Here is a 25,525-nt window from a genome sequence, read left to right as displayed (position 1 = left end):
TTCCAATAAGCACAGTGGCCTCCATCATCCGTAAATGGAAGATGTTTGAAACCACCAGGACTCTTCCTAGAGACTCATCTAAGCTGAGTGATCGGGGGAGAAGGACCTTAACCAGGAAGGTGATAAATAACCCGATGGTCACTCTGTCTGAGCTCCAGTGTTCTTCTGTGGAGAGAGGAGAACCTTACAGATGGACAACCATCTGTGCAGCAATCCACAAATCAGGCCTGTATGGTAGAGTGGCCAGACGGAACCACTCACACTCTCAGACCATAAGAAACAAAATTCTCTGGTCTGATGAGATTAAAATTTAACTCTTTGGAGTGAATACCAGGCGTTACGTTTGTAGAAAGCCAGGCACCGCTCATCACCAGGCTAATACCATCCCTACAGTGAAGCATGGTGGTGGCAGCATCATGCTGTGGGGACTGAAAGACTAGTCAGGATAGAGGGAAAGATGAATGCAGCAATGTACAGAGACATCCAGAATAAAAACCTGCTTCAAAGTGCTCTTGACCTCAGACTGGGGCAATGGTTCATCTTCCAGCAGGACAATGACCCAAAGCACACTGCCAAAATGTCAATGGAGTGGTTTTACAACAACTTGGTGAATGTCCTTGAGTGGCCCAGCCAGAGCCCAAACCTAAATCCTATTGAACATCTCTGGAGAAATCTGAAAATTTCTGTACTCTGGCTTCCCATCCAACCTGCTAGAGCTTGAGAGGTACTGCAAAAAGGAATGGTCAAAAATTCCCACAGACAGGTGTGCCAAGCTTGTGGCATCATATTCAAAAAGACTTTAGGCTGTATTTTCTGCCAAAGGTGCATCAACAAATTATTGAGCAAGGGCTGTGAATACTTACGTACAGGTGATTTTCCAGGTTTTTTATTTTTAATAAATTTGCAACAATTTCAACAAATCTTTTTTTTACACTGTCATTATGGAGTATTGTGTGTAGAATTTTGAGGAAGAATTTAATCCATTTTGGAATAAAGCTGTAACAATAAAAAAATGTGGAAAAAGGGAAGCACTATGAATACTTTCCGGATGCACCATATGTACAACAGGAGCATGGCTACACCGTTATCAGAAAAGAAGCGGCAGGTATACATACAGAGAGGATCGCAAGTTTAATCAAATATACGCTTCAGGACACTCACCCTCGAATGCATACACATCAGATCACACTAGCGAAACCAATACAAAAACACTTCTTCATGCCTTTACGCTCGGACAAAAATCACTGGCTTTTCCACTTTAAATATGAAGACAATTTTTCAGATGAACCATCCAACAGCTTCTTGCATTTTTCCTCAAAAAGCTGTCCGCCTGACGTTACATATTACTATACAAAGGCCTGAAATCAGCATTACAAAATATGAAAAACAAAGCAAACATACAACACAGGAACTTCTGTAACCAATCGACTGTACATGTGACATGAATGTAGTCTTTGGACAGCTTTAGCATGACGGTTTCTACATGAACACTCATCATCATCATCACAGCTCTGAACACTCCCAAACGCACTGCTTTCTTTATTCATCAAGTGAACACAGTGTAACAGCATCTGTATATACACGGACGACGTTTGATCACAGTCGGATAGCAGTCTTTGACGTACAATCATAAACGCGACACATTTCACTCGACGACACAGCCAGTGACAAATCCAGAGTGGCTTAGCAGATATCTCCGAAGCAAACGAAAAACAAACTAAAAATACAGTCGGCAAAATTCTCAGTTATATTCTTCAATGCACTGAACAGTCCAATAAATAACAGAACATGTTAATCAGCAAACGTAAATAACTTTTTGATAGTTAGTATCAATCGGCTATACAAACACTTCTTTATTAATATAATGGACGATGAGAGATTATGGTTACTGTCGTGAAGAACCAAGTGTGAGAAATAGAAACGCAAGTTCTTTCATGGCTGTTTGTAACTGCATGCATGAAGCAAAGAAACGACGGAACTGAAAGGCAAGGATATCTCAAACTATTAGCTGTGCGGGTTAAAAGTCAATACCGACAAATCTCGCATTGACGACAAACGAAATACGAAAAAAATAAAAGTGAGGGAGTCTGTGGAAGCATAGAAGCGAACGATGAAGAGATGAGATAAATGTTAGAAGACTGACAGACACATACATGACCCTACTCTAGCACAGAGATTAATAAATATTAAATGTTTTAGACACAATCCATCTGGTTTAGGAAGAAAAGAAAAAAGAAAATCTCCATTCGTTAAAGGCCTCCAGATCCTTCGTTAGAAAAGTCCGGTCCGTTTGTTTGATCTCACCTGATTGGGAGGAGAAACATGTACAGAAGCACGCCATTGGCTGAATTACTCAGCGTTGACCTAAATGAGTCCTCCAGGAGAAAGGAGTGTTAGTGTTTACTCCGTTGCCTGTTGTCTAATCATAGGTTGCTTTAGCCAGGATAGACGCAATTGTCCTGCACCTCTTTGGATGAAATTAGAAGATGAAGTTAGTCACGCTGAGTTTAAGGACAGTGATATCAAGCACAAAATCTTTTAGAGTGCAAAACAGAGGCTCAATCCTCCTGGACTCAAACAGCATGACAGACGCACTCATAAAGTTTGCACACACACACATACAAGCAATCATTTTAAATCTCTTTTTCCCTCCCCCAGTAGTGGACTTCTTGTAAATATCCTTATTTTGATCTTTTCAACTTCCTCTTAACATCCACACACACACACACAGACACACACACACATGTCCCTTTCCCGCAGTCTTGACTCCAGGCTTATCTGGTGTAATAAACTCTGTAGTAGACGGTTTTAGACCTCCAGAGCGAGTAGGAGTTGTCAAACTTGAGTAAGTATATACCACGGCCGGGATACTGGTGACTCCCAGCGTACACCTCTTCATGACAGTCCCGCCGGTAAACCGGCACGATCTCATCCACCTGTGGTTTCCCAGACTCCTTCTTGGCCTTCTCTTCCTCAGACTGGCCCTCACCTGAGGTCAAGACAACATAAATTCACTTTATTAAATAAATAAAAACTACACTTCATGCATATTTACATCCTGGCATAATATTTGAATAGTAATAGAATTCATTTACTTGGTATATAAAACACATACACACACACACACACACACACACACACACATATACAATATATATCTATATAAAATTTAAATGAAATGTAAAATTAATAATCAGATTTATTTAAAATATAGTTTTAAAATTATTATTATTATCATTAAAACATCGATACATTATTATTGTAAAAGTTGTGCTGTAAAATAAAACCACTAACTACTTTAATTAATATAATCAATAATCAATATACATGTAATTCAATATTAATAACATATTCATTAAGTAATATACATTTCTGCATTTAATGGGCATCTCCGCAGAACATGAATTATTTGACTTTACACAAGTAACCACCACTATACTAATGAATTTCTTTGTGGCAGAGAGCAGCAGTAAGAGCTGTACATTCAGAGACGCATTTAGGGGGCCGTTCACACAATGCATTTTTCCTTTTAATGCGCTACTTTTCTATTGTTTTTCAATGTGAAAATGCACTTAATGGATGCGTGTGAGCGTTACTGATGCTGTCAAGTTGAAAGATCTTCAACTTTCACATGCAGAGCAGCTCATTACTGTCAGTTCCACAGCAGTGGACCAATCAGAAGAACTCGGAGGCGGAGTTTTGTTGCAAGTTTCTGTTTACAAGCTCTCAATGGCTGTCAGGATACCCTGGTTCTTTATGCTGTGCTTTTTTTTTTCAAACCATTCTGAACCGATTTGTCTCGCATTTTTTAAAACAAAGATACGTTTGTTGTGAATGAGCCCTCATGCTGAGAAACATGAATTCTAATTATTTTTTCACTTAAATGCTAGAAATTATACAAAAAAGCAGGGCTTTTAACTGATGGGCTTTGCAAGATGTCACAAACACAAACTCTGTTTAACCCTAACTGATGTAGTGTGTAGTTTTTTGAACAAATGGCCTCAGATTTGCTGAAATACATTTATATGTTAAAGGAACCGTATGTAAGTTTGACACCCAGTGCTTGGACTAGGTAATGCACACCGGGTTCAAAACAAACGAAAGCGCAGGTTGCCAGACTGATGACATCAACAGAAGTGTGGCTGACTATCGAGCCTACAGGCTGATTTAAATTGTGTTCTAAATAAAATCAACGACACGCGATGGGAGGAATATTTTCCATGTAAAAAGAGGTTTTGTTCTAAACAACACCTGAAATTTATATTTTAGAAACTGCTTCTATTTCTTGTAGCTAAACAACAGAAAACTATGACAATGATCTCCTCAGGTACACCTCATAAGCTTTAATCAGTGTTAAATGCTAATAATGTGAGTTTGAATGCCTTTTTACATGACATTTATTGCCATACCACTGAGAGCAGCAGCAGATAGTTCAGCTCAGATCTTGAAAATAAAATAAACCGTTTGACGTTTAACTTGAGAACTTTAGAATCAGTGATTCAGCATGTACATTTCATAATGTTAGAGGTTTAATATGTATTAATTAGATTATAAACCTTACCATTTTGTTGCAGTGAGTGCACTATTCTGTGCAATGCCTGTATTTAAATTTCTGCCGTGTTTCGTCAGGTGCAAACAGACAAATTACTTAATACTGCATATTTTGTCACGTAGTGTGGTGTTAGGACAGAGGGTTACAATGTAACCTGCTCACCCAATGTTTACATTAGTAATATTTATATTATTTGCTAATTAATAACCACCTCATGTGGAGTCTGCTACAGTCTTCCAGAGGTCGCATTTCAGCAGCGGATGCACACTCTGAGAGCCTTGCTGACTGAATGAAATAATGGAAATGTTTTCCACAAAGGCAACCCGAGGCGCTGAAATATACTTGGCTTAACTGGCATTGGGTAGGTTAAATGACCAAAATAAAGACGAAAACGTAACTCTCATTTTTAAAGCAGAATAACGGACTTTACTATTGTTTTTCAGATAAACAAGAATGTTCACTTAGCATGCTTCTTAAATATCTGCAAACATATTATGTTATTTTTTTGCTTTAGAAGAGTCAAAAACTTACATACAGCACCTTTAATTAAAAATGTATTTAAAGTGAGCATATCCTATACAGGTATCTGCTAATAACTGATATGGTATTACTATAGCCTAACACATCTCTCACCTTCTTCCTCCTCTTCTTCGTCACTAGACTCACTGACATGCACGCTGACTGAAGCGTTCGTAGAGTCAGTCCATTCAAAGAAGACCCCAAAGCCAATGTCGTAATAGTCGGTGGCAAACTCCCAGAAGAGATAGGAGCCCTCCTCGTGTGTTGGGACCCGGACAGTCACCACTTCCCCCCGTCCCACCGTGATAACAGAGTCCACATCCTGCCGGATCTTCATTTTAAAGTCTTTTATCTGTGGCCGGGTCCACATGGAGGGGGCAGCTATTACAGGGGGAGAGTCTGAGAGGCAGAAATATGATATAAGAGTCAATATGGAAGGTTTTTTTTTATGAGTATCTTCACCTCCTAGGGCTTGAGTGTCCACATAACAGCACATTTTAGCTCTTAAGTGGCTATTTAAAATACTTTGAATGTTTTATTTTTTGTTACAGACATACAGTGTCATCCTGCAACATATTTTTGCAGCATATGAAATGTCCTAAACACTATTTTTAACTGTCCAAAATGGGAAAAAAAATGTTTTTACTCTCTAATAGTTCAAGCAAGTTAAAAAAAAAATTATATATTATATATGCATTAAAAAAACAGTCAGGAAAAAGTGTTATATGTAAATTGAGACCACGAGTCCACATATATGGACATCATTTTTCTATTAAAGTACATCATATCAAAAGATGATACTTAGGTTTTTATTCTAATTAGGTTCCGATAAGCAAAATAGCAAAGAGAAATAAAAAAGCATTTTAAAAATTTAGGCCTTAAGAGGATATATAAGTGCTAGAGTGTTGACATATATTTGGATGCCGTTTACAGAGGTGAGTTTTTGTTTTTAAACGCACAAGATTTGTTATGTTTTTGCCTTTGATACACACTTCTCAGCCATCTTCGACAAAAACTGAGCATTTTGAAAACACTGAAAACCCCCATTTTAGTTTGCAAAAGGTGCTGTTCCATTTCAGCATTGACATATTTAAATGAAAATTTTTGACAAACAAAGGTATGGGCTGACGGTATGATAACCTTGCATAAAAAAGATCACGGTTTCACGGTGTGAGGATATTGTGATTGCTGCTCTAATACATGTTGTATTTTAAATGTCTGGTTAAAAAACAACTTTTCCCCACTGAACACAATATATTTTATTTTAATAAACATTTAAAATATTTTGGAACAGTAAACATGTCAAAGCAAGCTAAATAATTAAACTAATTCATTGACTTCTGCTGTCTTCATTAGATTCAAAAACACTGATTTCTTTACATCTTTGGAGATCTTTCTTTTCTTTGGATATAAAGCCGCTGCACTGTTCAGCTCTATAGCATGCGGGATGTTGGTTTGAAAGCGATTTGCTTTTCAGATGTTTGCTGAATCATGGGCTGACCAATAGCATTTGATGTGGAGATATTGTTGCTCTAAACACTAAATGAAATAGCTGCAAAAACAAACTTAAATATACCATAGGGTCGGTTTAACAGAAAACCTTGGTGTTTTTAAAACCTTCACTTTTCCAGTCACTCTCAGGTCGCGTTTACACGAACACGTTTTAGTTTCAAAACGGCGTTTTAAATGAAAACAATCCGCGTCTACACTAGCGTTTCACCCAGCATTTCTATACAAATCTCAGTCTACATTAAAACGGTGAAAACGCACATCACGTGAACACACACACACTCTGGCATGCACTACAGCATGCTTTGAGCAAATTTACCCATCGAGCTGTGCACGTCGGACTGTTAATCAAGGATCTACCGCTGGATCTAATCTCACTATATTTGTTAAACGTGCTATTTAATTCATCTTGTAGTCTAGATCTAACAACATATTCCCCGACTTTGGTATTTTGAATCTATTACTTGTTCTCAGGTAACATGCTTTGGCTGAGCACAAATATAAGTTAATAGATTAATTACTGTAACCGCGGACACTGATTCTGCACATATGACTGATTGCTTGTCTTTATTTCCTATAATGAATAAACTTATTGTACATTATACTTTTATAATGGCCATTATTGATTATTAAAACTGATATTCAATGAAAGAGAGAGTATGTTTCGTATTTTCAATGAAAATGAAAAGACGCATAACGTTATCGGCTCCGTTTTGTTATAAATATGCATGAAGAGGTCATATTTTGCAGCTACACAACACCTCAACATTTTTAGTGTCTGTTAAGTTGCTAACATCAAAATGAAAATTGACAGTTGCTTGCATCATGTTTTTATTTATTGTTCAGAAAGTGAGACAGCATAGCCAGAGTGATGTGAATAAGGTTATAAGGTACACTGTTCCCTTTGAAGATTTACTCGACGTGTCGACGAGTGCGTTTTCCAAACTTGCAAAGTCTGAACTTACAAGGAGAGGAAGCATGACTAAACTGTGTGTGTAAGCTACCTAATATTGAGGACAAAGCCCCAATTAGATAGAGGAAAGTCTGCAGCTACGCCTCCAATTTATTGATGATAATAATGATATTGATGATAATCCAATTTATCTTCAAGTGAAATAAAGCATCAACTAAAAGATACTTGTAACTTCATCTAAACAAAGTAAAAAAGTCTGAATTTCAAAATGAATGAGAATTAAAGTGAAAGAATCCTACAGTTACACTGAAATGCAAAAGAATGAAGGAAAATAAAAAAATCTCTGAAATTGCACGCTAATACCAGTTGGAAATAAGGCATCAGACACATGTGCAAAAAACCCCATAAATAAACAGCATTTGAAAGCCATTTACTTTCATGTGAGTGAATTGTCTAAATGCTGCATACCAAAATATTTTTTACATAAAGTTCATTGATTTACAGTTTACAAATACACTTTTTAAAAAGGCAAATTCAATTTCTCTCAAGTTTACATCACACAAAGATATGTAGAAATAACCTTTAAAAACACAAATTCACCAGCAGGTTCATAAACTCACCGGTGGGTCCATTTTCAGTGACCTCGTCTGCAGGCTCCAGGTCCTGGTCTCTCTCTATGCTGTCAGTAGTGGACTCTGCCTGACCATTCAGTGTAGGAGCCTCTTCTCCACAAGGTGCTGAAACCTCACTGGCCTCTAATGTAGACAACACTATCGCATCCTCCTGCTGCTTCTGCAAAGCGGCCTAAAATAAAACAAAAAAAAAACAGAGGGCACTACTTAAATGGTCAGGTACACACAAATCCTATTTTTAAAATATCTTTCTTGTTGTGTATTTCAGTTTGTATTTGGTGAGTATACCTGCTGCTGTCTGATGTTTTATTTGTTAGTCTGTTTTTTGCATCTACTAATTTACAAATGACATAAAGATAAAATAAAAAGATATCAAGTGATTATTAATTCAGTAGTCAAATTACTATTATAAAAAGCTGGATAATGGGAAAAGATGCGTCATGGAGCATTTAAATACAAAAAGATTTATACTCAATTCGAATCATGAGGCAAGTGAAGATTCGCACCAAAAATCAGTCTAGAACTTTACCGTTAAATTCTACAATTTCCAAATATGTATGTATGTATGTATGTGTGTGTATATATAATTTTTTATATATATATATATATATACACACACACACACACATATATAATTTTTTTTTAAATCAGCAACTTCTTGAGAAATCAACTCTAACATCACTTACCAAATTTAGAAGCTCAGGTGGATATCTACAACCTAGAACCTAAAGTGTATAATAAGCACAGCAACGCTCAAACCAATATGGACAGTTAATGAGAACCACTGTAACATAATAAAGTAACACCCGCGAGTCAAAGTCCATTTCGTGACAATAAATCGTTTCACAGTATTTAAAATAATCTACTTCCAACTGCACACCTAGACAACAAATGTTACCAACTGCTGTTTAGTTCTTTATACCAGTCATACATAACTGGTGGGTTGCAGGTGTTTTGAGAAAGTCTTCACTAAAATACAACCAATAACTCATTAGTGCTGTGATACAAAGCTAATGCACATATCCACAGCATATATATGCACAGTTTAAAAGTTTAGGTCAGTAAGACTTATACATGCTTTTGAAAGTACTTTTATGTAGACCAATACAATAGTGTATTATACTGTAAATACTTCACTGATATACTGTAGAACAGAAATATTATATAATATCTTTAAAATTGAATGTGACTGTTTATATTTTCATATTTAATATTTATTGTTGTCTTGTACTGGTAAAAAAGAATTTGTACAGTTGTTATAGTCTTTAGTCTTATAATAGTCTCAATCTTTCAGTAATCATTTTATCATAAGTGAAACCAGTCATGAGTCTTTTTTTTTTAAATACAAACCCGATTCCAAGAAAGTTAGTACACTGTACAAATTGTGAATAAAAAGGGAATGCAATAATATACAAATCTCGTAAGGTTATATTTTATTTACAATAGAAGGATCAATTTTCCACTTATTAGGTTAATTGTCAACATGATTGGGTATAGAAAGAGCCGCTCAGAGTGTCTTTTAGAGGTCAAGATGGGCAAAGGATCACCAATTTCCCCAATGCTGCGCCAAAAAAATTGTGGAGCAATATCAGAAAGGAGTTTCTCAGTAAAAAAATTGCAAAGAGTTTGAAGTTATCACCATCTACAGTGCAAAACACTATCCAAAGATTCAGAGAATCTAGAACAATCTCGGGGTGCGTAAGGGTCAAGGCCGGAAAACCATACTGGATGCCTATGATCTTTGGGCCCTTAGACGGCACTGCATCACAAACAGTAACTACTATAATGGAAAACACAATATGGGCTCAAGACTTTCAGAAAACATTGTTGGTGAAGACAATCCACTGTGCCATTCGCCGCTGCCGGCTAAAAGTCTATAGGTCAAAAAAGAAGCCATATTTAAACATGATCTAGAAGCTCGGGTGTTTTCTCTGGGCCAAGGCTCATTTAAAATGGACTGTGGAAAACTGGTCAGACAAATCAAAATTTGAAGTTCTTTTTGGAAAACTGGGATGCCATGTCATCTGGACTAAAGAGGGCATGGACAAACCAAGTTATTATCAGCGCTCAGTTCAGAAGCCTGCAGGTACTGAAATGGCCAGCCCGCAGTTCAGATCTTTCACCCACAGAAAACATTTAGTGCATCATAAAGAGGAAGATGCGACAAAGACCTAAGACAGTCGAGCACCTAGAAGCCTGTATTAGACAAGAATGGGAGAACCTAAACTTAAGCAAATTGTCTTCTCAGTCCCCAGACATTAGAAGAATGCCGTAAAAAGAAGAGGGGATGCCTCACAGTGGTAAACATGGCCTTGCCCCAACTTTTTTGAAATGTATTGATGCTATGAAATATAAAATCTACTTGTTTTTCCCTGAAATGATACATTTGCGCAGTTTAAACATTTGACGTCATCTATGTTCTATACTGATTAAAATATTGAAACTTGGAACTTCCACATCATTGCATTCAGATTTTATTCACAATTTGTACAGTGTTCCAACTTTTTTGGAATCGGGTTTGTAATTGGTACATAAACAATCTAAAAATGCAAAAATAATCTTTCTATTGATTTATAGTTTAAGATTGGACAATATTTACAAATCTGAAAAAAAAAAAACCTAAATATTAAGAAAATCACCTTTAAAATTTAACAAATCAAGTCCTTAGTAATACATAGTACTAATTAAAAAATTAAGTTTTGATATATCTATACCTAAAGTAAGAAATGTACAACGTATCTTCATGGAACATTATCTTTACTTAGTATTCTAATGATATTCGGCATTCAAATAAAACTGATCATTTTGACCCACACAATGAATTTTTGGTTATTGCCAAATAAATATGCCCATGCAACATAAGACTGGGGCTACATATGATGATTTGGTGTCCAAGATAAATTCCCATTATTTTTAAAGTGGAAACCAGTTATTCTGTGTAATGTTTTTGTGAAAACCATCAAACATTTTATTCAGAATTGTAAAGAACAGGAAAAGAACACTTATTTAAAATATACTTTAATGACTATAAAATGTCTTAACAGTCATTTTCATCCAATGAATGCATCTTTAATAAAATAAAAGTTCTAATTAAAAATTAAATATATAAAAAAATGCAATAACACCATACTTTAAACTGTAGTGCAAGTTTGTAATTAAGATCACAGTAACAAAAGATCACAAAAGCAGAATGAGCATATGAGTGGTAAGATGATGGTCATGTCTCACCTGCTGCTGAGCGAGCTGCACCTGATAAAGCTGCTGCATGTACTGCTGATAATGCTGCTCCTGCAGTTGCCGGATGAGGATGAGCTGCTGTTCAGGACTGTCAGGATACTGCTGCGCTGCGTACTGCTGGAACTGAACCGCTGTCTGTGCATTCAGTGCAGCCATGATCTGCTGCCTGATACACCAGAAAGATAAAAAATAAATAAATAAATCTAAAGTGCACAATTACACATCTAACCTTTACTAGAGGTTCAACAACAGAAGCAAACATCCATTATACTTGATGCTGCAAAAAGGCTTTCTTGCTTTTTCAGCTGTCATGAGTTTGAAGCTATAGAGATTTGTTTTGAATAATTGAAAGTGTTGATCGTCTTAGTTTAAGTTTATCTGTCATCCATGGCCGTTTTGATACTGATTTAGCATCATAAGACATCAAAGTCAGAATGTGGGTATAAGTCCAACACTACGGGCTGGTTTTATTCTACTCTAAACAGACTTTAAATCACTAGCCATCATAACATGTTCACATTGCAAATGGTTACAAAGGAAAAACTGGGCATCATTCAGAATTTGGGGGGGGGGGGGTGTTATTTATAGTCTAAGATAATATTGAGTTTGCCACTTTAATTATAAACATGGTGGAATTAACAAGTACAACCATGCAAAAAAAAAAAAAAAACAAGTATAAAAGCATTCAATGTGTGATAAAGACTATTAAGATCATTCCACACTGGAGGTGAAGTGCTGAGCCATGTCATTTAGAATAACAAGCATTCCTTTTATATATACAGTATAAATTGTTTAGGTTATTTTTACAAACTTACACCAATAGGATTCTGCTGTGGCTATTTTCTAGCCGCTGAGTATACATGGGTTGTACATTCGTTATTGTGGAGCATTGTGGAATTGATGAGTGCTCTATTTAAGTGTATGTGGCGATTTCTGCTGTTCTAAATGAATCATTTGAACTAACGTTTCAATGAATCTCAAACTGGCAAATTCAGTGTCATATTTATCAATGACAGACACTACAAATTAGCTTACCATCACAAAAACACACTCAGCAAATATTGTTTATCAAAAAAAAAAAAAATGTTTCATAGTCCAAGTCCTAAAATCGGCTCTAAATATTAAAACATGTTTGAAATCCTCCAACCCAATAAAATCATGGTTTGAAGCTCTAAATAAATATCTCAGCCCTTCATACATTAGTTAGGTTTTTTTTTTACACTACTAACTCCAACGCACTTAAATCTGCAGACTGCCTCTGACTTTCAGCAACTCAAGAGATGACTTCTCCAGCAAATCAGGTTGTGCAAGTTTTGTAATTTATTCTACCTTTAAAGCAACAGATTGGCCCAAAATGAAAACTGACTCACTATTTACTCACCCGCAAGTGATTCCAAACCTTTATGAGTTTCTCTTACAAAAGACGATATGTTGAATAATGTTCTTTAACCAATGACTTCCATAGGATAAATGTTTCGTCCTATGGAAGTCACTGGTTGGCTTTTTTTTATTTGTACTTTCAAACCGGTTTTGACACATTTGTAATTTGCTTTTAATCATTTTAATTCTTAGTTGCTTTTTTTCTGAAGTTTCTTTTAATCTTGTCTTTGTAAAGCATTTTGAATTTTCTAGTGTGTATGAAATGTGCTATATAAATGTTATTTCAAACATTTTTCAAAATATCTTCTTTGGTGTTGAACAAAAAATAAAAAAGAAACTCAAACAGGTTTGTGACAAGTTAAGCCAGAGTAAATGATGAGAGGAATTTTGGTTGAAACGATCCCCTTTAAGTTTCTCAAAACTAGTTGGAATTGAGATGTGAAATAACTCCAGCATCGTCACTCACTTCTGCTGCTCTATACGGAGTCGCTCCTCCTCAATTTGTCTTCTCTCCTCTTCTTCTCTCCTCAGCCTTTCCTCTTCCTCACGTCTGCGTCTCTCCTCCTCCTGCCGCAATCGCTCATACTCCTCTTCCTCTCTGCGCCGCTGCTCCTCTTCCTCCCTCCTTCTCAGAAAAAAGGCAAGTTCAGGATTAAAAAGTTGTTTAATTAAAGGCCAATAACTTTTTGCTGCCATAGTGGATTTATCTGAAACATGTATGTATCTCAAGAGACCCACCAGGTTGAAGGTTTAAACAATAAGAGACTCCATTGATGCATTACTAAAGAAAAAAAAAATCAATCTTTATCTGTAAGTCTGACCTCTTTCTTTCTTGCTCCTCCTTTTCAATCTTGTGTGATGCAACGAAAGGTGCAAATAAATTGCAGCATTTATTCAGCAGCCTTACAAACTCCAGCATGGAGTCTTCCTTCTCCATGTTGCCCAAAGAGGCCCATTCTTTCCTGCAAAAGTGACAGCTGTTTAAATGGATGCCCATATATACAAGCACATCAAAAACTCTCTAAATATACAAAAAAAAAAAAACTTTAGGATAAGTATGATTTAAACAAATAGCGTTTATTAAACACTATGTATAATAGTCTGAAAGGGAAAGAGATTTTCAAGCATAAATAAAACAAAATCGCTGTATTATACTTGTTTTTTTTTATGTACATTAGAATGTGTGCCGTTTAATTAATCACACATTTTGACCATGCTTTACTGAAAACCCATTGCAGTTTACAAAAAATCCGCACAGTCAAATAAAAAAAATAAATAAAAAAAACAACTATTATTTGTGATGCATTAAAACATTATCTCCGAGTCATTTTAAGCTTTAAGCTTTGCCCCCTTCCCTTTAAAACCAGGTAAAATCAGTGAGATGTTTTAATCATAAAATAAAATGTATTATAATCATTAAACCGTTTATGCATTTTAATAAATGCAGATAAGATTCAGTACGTGGTTTCATTTTGACAAATTGATCTGCTATGCTGAATGATGATAAAACATTTTCACCTACATTTAAATATTCTCACAAACGATATTTGAAATATTAAAGTGCACATCATTTTGCATTTATTATGCTTTCTATGCATGAAACAAGGCTTTAAAAAACAACAAAACATTTTGACATATTTGAATAATTACCCTTTAATGTCTTTAGAGTTCAGACACTGACGTACATCTAAATACAGTTCAGAGACAACACTTTAGTAGTGCTTAAACACTCATTTCTCCTGCGTTTAGTAACATGCAGGGTTTCCACTCTTTCATGAGTAGAACAGCAGCAGATTAAAGAACTTTTTACAGCACCATTCATTTAAAATCAAGCACCTTTGTAATTCACACCACCAGCATATGTAGCACCATGAAAGTCCTTACTCAACATTTCATTAACGCTTGATATTTCAATTAAATTGTAAGGGTAAAGATTTTTTTTTGTAGTTTTTCAAAAATGTTGGCCATTTTAACCCTTTGACTGCCCCTCTACCAAACGGTTGACCATATTTTTACTGTTTTAAATAATGACTGTTAAAGTGATTTAAGGAATGACTGTTTTAAATAATGTTTTACAGACACAGCATTTAGAAAATAAATAAATAAATAAAAACTACACCTGATTTTGGTTTTATTGTTAAAAAAACAGGAAAGCATGTTAAATAAGAATCTGAAATATTTTATGGCATACTTAAAAAAAAAAAAAAAAGATGATTGAGTATTCAAAAATGTTTTATTTTGAATATTTTTTTAAATAATTTGGTCTTACACTTACACTGATTTTTCATAGTATATGTATTAAGTCCGGTACTTTTACCATAAACCAACATATCAACCATTTGGTGAGGCTGATATTTTAGAAATTATGGGATGTGTTGAATAGAAATGCATTGAGTGTGTTAAGAAATGCAATCCAAACATTTTTTTCTTGGTGGGGTAGTTAAAGGGTTATAAAGTGTTCAAAGAACTTTAATAACATTTGTGGAATTCAATACTGGTGATATTCAAAAGCGCTTTCTGAATTATTGATAAAATTTGTCATCGTTCTTGTACAAGGTTTAAATTTAACATTATCAAGTTAAAAATTTCTTAACACCATAAACAAATTTCATTTCAAATTCAATTCAAGCACTTTCAAGGACCCATGTTTGTTTTTAGGTACTATCCAGGCTTAGAATCCATATTGCTGAAATTAAAGTACTTTCAAAAAGGATGAGAAACCTGAACATAGTAATAATACAGTAAATTATTTTAATAAAATTGCTAATGGGAACAACAGGGAGGCTGTGTAAGGTCAAAGACGAAACCCTCATGCTGACCTGCGGTCATTTCCCAGCACATCGAAGAAGCCCACCTCAGGGGAAGCATCTGGGTTGTAAGGGCCCTGTAACACCTGTTTGTGGAGGGCTACCAGACGGAGTTTATCCTTATAGGTCGGGTGGAAGGCTTTCCCGTCTTTCTCTGAGGGAAAACATTGCAAACATGAAATGTTTAAAACTGAAACAGGTTCTCATTACATTAGAAAAAGTGTATATCAGCACTGGGTTATTATTTAAAGTATATTTTTGAGTTGAACATTCAAGAAGCTGTCCAGATGAACTATATTCAACATATACTGCCAAAACAAATGAATACCCATGGCTCCTAATGATACATCAAGGTTTTATGCAGCAAAATGATCGGTCTGTGCAAGAAACTGAACATCATTTAATTTTTTTTTACCTTTAATCCACAGCCTCTGTGCATGGTCTAAAGGTCAAATTTGCATCGGTGGACACATCATTTATTAACAGGAAGCTTGTGTTCCAGACAGTTATGAACACACTTGGGTATTTGCTTTGTTTTCCTTGTATGCTGTATGCTTTTAAACTCTTAAAGCGCAAGTGGTTGAGATCACAAACCCGATTTGCACAGGCAACTGTATAACAATATTATTTAGTTTATTTTTTATATTTTTGTTCATATTTGCTTTGAGATGAGCACATGATATACAACAAGCATCGCTGCTCAGCCGGAATCTGAACCATCTAGAAAGGAGCATCCGTTGTACATTAATGTTTATTAATTAGTGAGCTGAAGCACTTAACAGACTACAGAGCTGATGGACACACACACACATGCTAGACTCATCAGCCCACAAACAAGAAATGAGTGTAGACTTGTGGAAACGAAGAACTAAATATTTTAACAGACGGAAAACACAAGTGCTGGAACAAAACACACAACCCTGGGTGCTATCAGTTCTGCTGTTAGAGACTTAACTTTGACAGTGAGGTAAAGTTGGGTTTATATTCGCACATTCGGACTTTCTCATTAATAATATCATTCAGAACAGTATTATTTGCAAATTCTAAATGGTAAAATCATAATAGCAGCCAAGGACTAAGAAGACACAACGTTGTTCTCATTCGATTAAATAACGTTACCGCTAATGTTGTTTTGAAGTCATTTAAATGCGATTTCAGACGCAATATTCAAATTAGCATGCTAAATGAGCGTTAAATGAACGATTGTGCGAAAATTAAACTTTACGTCAATACGTTAAGCAAGTACCTCAGCACTAACGTTAGCGTGTAGTGAATATTGATACACGCTTTCATAGCATGTCTGTGATTTACAGCCATCAGTCAGGCACATGACACGTACAGTAACGTTGGAGCTGCTGTCAACAGAGATGTTCCTCTAGAAGTCCTCAAACCTGAACACTGAGACTCAAGTGAACTACAAGCAGAACTTTTAACCAAAAACGATAACTGAAACTGATGACAGGACCCCGATGAGGAGATCGCGACATCAATAACTCGAGCTTATCCTGTAACGTATAACACCAGATGACAATGCTACCGCTTATACATTCAGTGAGCCTAATGGCGTGTGTATAATGATAGAAATACCTTTGAAGAATCTGAGCGCCAGCCCGTAGAGCTCGACTAAAGCAAAGCCCCATTTCCTCTCGATATTAGCGCTGCTGGTAGGTTCGCCCTCCTCCCCATCGACACTCTGCTCAGGGTTTTCGTGGCTCTGCTCCGCCGACTGGCCATCGGGCGTCTCGGCCTGCTCCTGCTCGCCTTCGGAATCCGGGCTTAAAGTCAAACCGTCGATAGAAACTTCGAGCCGGCTTGAATTTGCACTGTTGAGGTCGCCGCTCTGAACCTCTGTCGCCATCGTGCAGAATGTCAGCTGAAGCAGCCACGTACCTACTTCCGTCCTGCTCCACCGGAACTTCCGGCAACGTGACGTACAAACGTTCTACAACAAGAGCTTTAGATCTGCTATAAAATTCATCGACGCAAATTTAATAACCAAAAACCTCTTTTTTGCTATACGTAAAGCTTTGCCACATTATATATAAAAACAATTAGGAACAACACTACGAAAAAAGCCGTATAAAAATCCTAATCCACAAGACCCTAACTGTCTTTAATTATGTAATTTATTTTATATACTTTATTTTGTTTTATATACTTTTTTCTTTACTCCCGAGTATTCTTGTATTTATTCATTAATAAAATAAATCTACCATGAACCTGTCTATGCTACCTTAATCTGTTGTAAACACAGACTGGAATAAAACAGCAATTTTAAGGCCGACTGAAGTCATTATAAAAAAAATATATATTATTATTATTAATATTATTGTTAACAAGCTGCTACAAACAAATGTTTATATATACAGCCTTGGTAAATTCATTGTGGGGAATATATTATGAGCAACACATGCATGAATGTAGTTAGTTTATCCAGCAGAGGGAGATAGAGGCTAGTTAACCCTATAAATCACTTTGCAAAATGGTTTTATCGGTTAATTTTTGTTTACTATAAATTTGTTGTTTACTGTTTGTTCATGTTATTAAGGATTGAAAATATTGTTTGTTAAAATCTGCCATCATCAAATCTCACTCATTCCTATGATTAGGCCTTTGTAAACCAGCTAGGCTAATGTCACTGTGCTTTATACTACTGAAGGTTTGTGACACTTCTATCATTGAGTTACAAATGTTCTTATTTGACTATAATGGAATTTCATTCATTCATTTACTTTTCGGCTTAGTCATTTATTAATCCGGGGTTGCCACAGTAGAATGAACCACCAACTTATCCAGCACATATTTTTCGCAGCGGATGCCCTTCCATACACTATGGACATTTTAACCTACCTTTACCGCATAAAACCGGACCACGCAAACATGGGGACAACATGCAAACTCCATACAGAAATGCCAACTGACCCAGCCGAGGCTCGAACCAGCGACCTTCTTGCTGTGAGGCGACAGCACGACCAGGGGCGTAGCAACCGGGGGGGTGGGGGGGGCAACCCGTCCCCCTCACTTTTAGAGACGGACCATTTAGAAACAGGTGATTAATAATTATATGAACGTATGATCTCATACAGCCGTCCCCCCCATTTTTAAAATGTCTACTACGCCCCTGGGCACGACCAACTGCGCCACCGCATCGCTTATAATAGAATTTCATGAAAATAAACAAGAAGAGAACAACATATTTGTTTATGATTTTATTTATTTTATTAAGGTCCACATGTGTTTAGTCCACTGGATTCAACCAGTAACCATGAAGCTTTAACCTCGCAGATATACGAGAAGAGAAACAGTTTCATCACAGCTGTGAAATTCATTGTTTGCAGAAAAAAAGTGAATGTATTGAAATGGGGACTTGTGAGATAGATTCAATCTCCCAACATTATTAGAATATTAAATTAAGATGTTCCACGTAAAATATTTAGTAAATTTCCTATTGTAAATATATATAAAAACAATTTTTGATGATTAATATGCATTGCTAAGAGCATTTCTAAAATGCATATTAAATATCCTGAAAATAAAACACTTAAACTGACATACATGAAAACAATTTACCATAGCTGAGTTTTGAAATGGAATGGTAGTAGCTTTGGACTGTAATTCAGGCAAGATTTGCTGCCTGAAAATGCCTCTAGGTCCTCAACCCTTTAAATAAAAGCTGGAACGATCAGCAGAGTTATATTGAATTATATTGGCTTAGTGCAGTACAATATTATTCCAACATTATTAAAATATTAAATTAAGGCATCCCTTCAGGATATTTAGCAATTTCCTATTGTAAATATCTAAAAAACACATTTTTGATGATTAATATGCATTGCTGAGATATAATATGCTGAGAACAATAATTGTTAAAATGCATATTAAAAATCCTGAAAATAAAACACTTAAACTGACATGGATGAAAACAAACAATGTATCATAGCTGAGTAAATGATGGCTCACCCACCACACCGCCCGTCTTCTATGATCAAAGATCTGCCTGAAAATTCCTTTAGGGTCCTCGAGCCTTTTAATAGAACCCAGTGCGGTCAGGAGAGCTGTCTTAGAGACAGAATATACGCTGAGGAGTGCATGACCCGCCACATAAAATGCACGAAGAAAACATCAAACTGAGACAATTAAAGATTCACCTTTATTTGTATAGCACTTTTACAATGTAGATTGTGTCAAAGCAGCTTCACATGAAAGATCATAGTAAATGGAAATAGTGTAGTTCAGTTTTCAAAGTTTAAGTTCAGTTCAGTTTAGCTCAGTTCAGTGTGGTTTAATAATCACTGAGAGTCCAAATACTGAACAGCAAATCCATCGATGCGCAGCTCTACAGATCCCGAACCATGCAAGCTAGTGCCGACAGCCGCGAGGAAAAAACTTCACCAATTGCCGAAAGTGACGAAAAAAAAAAACCTTCTCTCGAGGCTCAGGCTTGATGTGTACGACAATTTCTCCACTGGTCAAACGTCTTGTGCAGAGCTGCAGTCTAAACACCGGAGGGTTAAAGCTGGGCCTCAGCGAAGACTCGTCTGTCCCTGGAGCGTCACAGGAAAGTCTCATGCTCTCCACTCCTCCATGACCACCACAGCAGCTGCTCAGGATACGGCATGGTCCAGGATTATGGAAACCTTGGGATCATCTCGTCACTGGTCTTGGATCGAATCAGTAGCGCTGCGTGGTCTGAGGGCCTCGGGAAGAGTATCCCCAGGTGGAAATGGAGAATAAAGAGAATAATTAGCGTAGCTGCTGTTCATAGAGTATATAAATGAGATGAAGAAACCTGTGTGGAGCACATTCATGTATCATACCGCTAAGTGATGCACTGAGTGTATGCTTTACTAAAAAGATAGGTCTTTAATCTAGTTTTGAACTGCAAGAGTGTGTCTGAGCCTCGGACGTTATCAAGAAGGCTATTCCAGAGTTTAGGAGCTATAAATGAGAAGGCTCGACCTCCTTTACTCGACTTTGCTATTCTAGGTACTACCAGAAGCCCTAAGTTTTGAGATCTTAAAGAGCGAGTTGGATTGTAGCGAGACAGAAGGTTGATTAGATAAACAGAAGCTAGATTATTTAAAGCTTTATAGGTAAGAAGCAATATTTTAAAATCAATACGAAACTTAACAGGCAGCCAGTGTAAGGAGGATAAAATTGGGGTGATGTGATCAAATTTTCTAGACCTGGTAAGAACTCTGGACGCTGTATTTTGTACTATTATTAATAGAGGATGCTGGGCAACCAGCAAGCAGTGCATTACAGTAGTCCAGCCTAGAAGTCGTAAAATCCATAAAATCATGGACTAGCTTTTCTGCATCTGAGATGGATAGCATACTTCGTACATGATTTTCAAAAAGTAAATTGCTGTCTAATATGACACCCAGATATTTTACAGAAGAGCTAATGCTAACTTTGTATCCCTGTAATTGTAGGTCGAGTTGTGAGATCTGCTGTGTACAGGATTTAGGCCCAAAAAGTAATAATTCTGTTTTGTCTGAGTTTAAGAGAAGATAATTGTTGTTCATCCAGTCTTTAACATCCGTAATACACTCCGTTAGCTTGGACAGTTTAGACGTCTCGTCAGGTTTAGTTGAAATATATAACTGAGTATCATCTGCATAGCAGTGAAAGCTGATCCCATGTCTTCTAATAATGTCTCCCAGGGGTAGCATGTATATTGTAAATATATCTACTTAAAGACAGAAATATTACTTTATAAACTGTATTGTAAATAAATCATATAAATATTTTCATATTAGTCAATAATATTACTGTAATTAATAAAAAAAAACAAATAAATCGAAATTTGCAGACATTTACACAACAAAACAAACGATGGGCTAAAAATCTGCGGAAATCTGCAGAATTCTGTACATGCAGATTTCGTGGGGGCCTAATCATGACCTTTAAATCTGTATAAAAGACAAAAAAAGACAAAAACACAAGCAACATTAAAACTACATAAAGAAAACAACAACTAGTTACACTGAGTTTGGGCAACAAGAAACAAACAACAAATAACACAAAGAAAAACACAGAAAATGTTAATAATCACATTATAACCTCAATAACTTGATAAAAAAGTGAAAAACTCTGTATAAAGTGCTTAAAAAAATAGCAAGATACAATGGCTGAGTAAATGATGGCCCACCCACCACATCCCCACTCACTCAGCCAACAGAAAACCAAAAATTTTACCTTTTAACCTCAAAATCTGTGTAAAAAACACAAAGAGAGACAAAACAACAACAACAACAACAACATAACAACTACACAAAGAAAACATCAATCGGTAACATTGAGCTTGAATATAAAGAAACAAACAAATATCAAATATTATAAAAAACAAGGAAAATGTTACCTTATAATGCCGAAATCTGGGAAAAAAAAGACAAAAAGACACAAAAAAGACAACAAGAACAACTAGATAAAAACTACACACAAAAAATCATCAGTCAGAAACATTGAGCTTGGGTAAAACGAGAAAATGTTACCTTATGGCTCGTTTCCACTGACTGGTATGGTACGGTACGGTTCGGTTTGGTACAGGTCACCTTTATCAGGCTTGCGTTTCCATTAACAAGGTACCCTTTTGGTGGGCGTGGTGTATGACAGAAAGTTTCAGTCGACGTCATTCTAGCTCGAGGAAATGTCTACAATAAAGCTGTATGGGTCGTTCACATATCATATGAAAAGCACTTCTCACAACACAGATGCTTTGCACACATAAATACTTTTGTAGAAATGTTTATTACTAACTTTTCTATGAACATGAGTTGATTATAACTGCAGATCAATGACAGTGCGAAACAGCCTACTGTAACGTCTGTAATTATATAAAATAACTAAATAAATGAACATATATAAACACATACAGCCCCTTACAGTCTCCGATATGTTACCAACTACAGAAGAACTACATATAGCAGACATTTCGCCCGTATTTAGGATCAAAATCAACACAAAATATAGCCCACAGTCAGTGAAAACCTCTTATCTGTGTCTGTAATCTTCAGCAGCACATGTAGCCTCTGTTAGACAGTAATTCCCTCATTCCCGGTTCATATTAGTCCGAAAGGTGAAGATAATAAGTTAGTTATACGTGGCATTTTGTTCACATTTGCTGAAAAAATAATGTGCTCCTTTTGTTATTTCAGATATAATGTTAGACGCGCGCGAGCGCTAGCAAGAAAGCGAAACCGCTCGCGCCTCAGACTGGCTCGTAAAAAACTACGGGGCACAGGGTAAATCTGCTCTTCTTCTTGGCTTTGTGGCTGTTCTTCCAGAAGACGACAAGGTTTGTTTGAGCCCAGATCGACCTTGGCTCCTTATTATATGTGTAAATAATTCCGCTATAATCTCTCAGCTGTGTATTTCAAACATGGCGGGTTTTTTGTTTTCATTCTGGCTTGTTGCGTAAGCGAATGACGTATCTCTGTAAACCAATCTGCCTTTTGGTACCCTTTCTCGTGCTTGGTACCCTTTCGAAAGGGTGCCGAAAAAGTGGTACGGTACGGTTCGGTTCAGTACGCTTTTTGACAGTGGAAACGGCAATAAAAGCGTACCAAACCAAACCGAACCGTACCGTACCACTCAGTGGAAACGGGCCATTATAACCCTGAAATCTGGGCAAAAAGACACACAAAAAAGACAACAACAAAGCAAGAGACTTGAGTCAAATATCAAATATTATAAAAATCAAGGAAAATGTTACCTTATAATACCGAAATCTGGGAAAAAAGACAAAAAACACAAAAAAAGACAACAACAACAACAACAGCAACAATGACTTTTAAAACTACAAAAAGAAAACATCAATCAGTAACATTGAGCTTGAAGATAAAGAAACAAACAGATCAAATATTATAAAAAACAACAGAGAAAACGTTACCTTATAATCCCGAAATCTGGGCAAAAAGACGAAAAGACACACAAAAAAACACAACAACAAAGCACCAGACTACACAAAGAAACTACAAAAAAAAAAACAAAAAACAACTAGTTACACTGAGTTTGGGCAACAAGAAGCAAACAACAAATAACACAAAGAAAAACACAGAAAATGTTAATAATCACATTATAACCTCAATAACTTGATAAAGAGACAAAAAGTGAAAAACTCTGTATAAAGTGCTTAAAGAAAATAGCAAGATACAATGGCTGAGTAAATGATGGCCCACCCACCACATCCCCACTCACACAGCCAACAGAAAACCTTTTACCCTCAAAATCTGTTTAGAAAGAGAAAAAAACACAAAAAGAGACAAAACAACAACAACAACAATAACAAATAAACTACACAAAGAAAACATCAATCGATAACATTGAGTTTGAGTATAAAGAAACAAACAAATATCAAATAATATAAAAAACAGACAAAATGTTACCTTATAATCCCGAAATCTGGGTAAAAAAGACAAAAAGACACACAAAAAAGACAACAACAACAAGAACAACTAGATAAAAACTACACACAAAAAAACATCAGTCAGAAACATTGAGCTTGGGTAAAAAGAGACTAACAAATATCAAATATCACAAAAGAAGCGAGAAAATGTTACCTTATAATCCTGAAAAGACACACAAAAAAGACAACAACAAAGCACCAGACTACACAAAGAAACTACACAAAAAGTGAAAAACTATGTATAAAGTGCTTAAAGAAAATAGCAAGATACAATGGCTGAGTAAATGATGGCCCACCCACCACATCCCCACTCACTCAGCCAACAGAAAACCAAAAATTTTACCTTTTACCCTCAAAATCTGTTTAGAAAGAGAAAAAAACACAAAAAGAGACAAAACAACAACAACAACATATAAACTACACAAAGAAAACATCAATCGATAACATTGAGCTTGAGTATAAAGAAAAAAACAAATATCAAATATAAAAAAGAACAGAGGAAATGTTACCTTATTGTCACGGATTGGCCAGGCTCTTCCACCAGCATCACGCAACGATCACCGTCACCTGAGTATTAACCACGCACAGCTGCACCCAATCACTTCCATTCACTATATAAGCACACACCTCACTTCAGTCAGTGTCCGGTCTCGTTCCCACGAAGCGGACTCATAGCGAGTACCTCCTGGTAGTCACTATCACATTGATCTAATCTCTTGAACTTACCTTATCTCTGTTTCGTTCCAGTCTGTCCAGTGTTCCCGGTGTCCTGTCTGTATTGAGTGTGTCTTCAGTCGGTCTTCCCCGCAAGCCCTCTGGTGTGTGCATTCGGCCTCCCTCAGTGTCTGTCATCCATCCTGCTCCGAAGAAGGAATATCAGCTCAACCATACTCCATTCACATCCCCATTGTTATCCTTGTGTGCTCCTCTGCTGTAATAAACATCTTTCATTATATACTCACCTAACTTGTCCGTCTGCTTCCCTAACAGAAGACCGGACCTACACTTCAATACAGCATGAGCACTCCCGATCCCATTCAGGAGTTGGTGGACTCACTGAAGAGAGTTCTACTGTCAGCTACTCCACTTCCCGAAGCACCACCAGCACCGAGCACTTCTTCACCGTCCACCCACTCATCCAGTCCCATGGCTCGACCAGCGCCCTACTCTGGCGGGGCGGAGGAGTGCAATGGCTTCCTATTACAATGTTCTCTGATATTCACAATGCAACCAGATTTATACCCCACAGATCGGTCCAAAATTGCATTCATCATCTCCCTTCTCTCTGGGTCGGCTCTCCGGTGGGCTGAGACCATCTGGCAGCAATCTGGGCCGGTAACCAATTCCATTCATAACTTTACCACATATTTCAAGGAGGTCTTTGGTCGTGCAGATGGAGAAGTAGCAGCCGGAGAACAATTATATAATCTTAAGCAGGGAGCCATGTCCACCCAGGACTATGCGCTCCGGTTTCGTACTCTGGCTGCTGCTAGTGGATGGAATGAGCGATCTCTCCTAACCACTTACCGGCTCGGATTGGAGCCCAACCTGAGGTTACAGCTGGCA

At 36.7% G+C, this 25,525-nt stretch overlaps 1 protein-coding gene across 1 annotated transcript; it reads right to left on the bottom strand.

Annotated features, from left to right (window-relative positions):
* Positions 1 to 1,112: 1,112 nt before the first annotated feature.
* Positions 1,113 to 17,464, bottom strand: acbd3 (acyl-Coenzyme A binding domain containing 3). The gene is made up of 8 exons (XM_056481170.1): positions 17,137 to 17,464; positions 15,562 to 15,703; positions 13,564 to 13,704; positions 13,209 to 13,367; positions 11,354 to 11,528; positions 8,114 to 8,297; positions 5,186 to 5,470; positions 1,113 to 2,989 (listed from the first exon to the last, which is right to left on the bottom strand). The coding sequence occupies exons 1-8, from the start codon at positions 17,405 to 17,407 to the stop codon at positions 2,775 to 2,777; spliced, it is 1,572 nt and encodes a 523-aa protein (XP_056337145.1). The 5' UTR covers positions 17,408 to 17,464; the 3' UTR covers positions 1,113 to 2,774.
* Positions 17,465 to 25,525: the final 8,061 nt, after the last annotated feature.

The sequence above is a fragment of the Danio aesculapii genome, chromosome 20 (assembly GCF_903798145.1).
Source record: "Danio aesculapii chromosome 20, fDanAes4.1, whole genome shotgun sequence".
NCBI lineage: Eukaryota > Metazoa > Chordata > Actinopteri > Cypriniformes > Danionidae > Danio > Danio aesculapii.
This window is presented reverse-complemented; position numbering and strand designations above follow the sequence as displayed.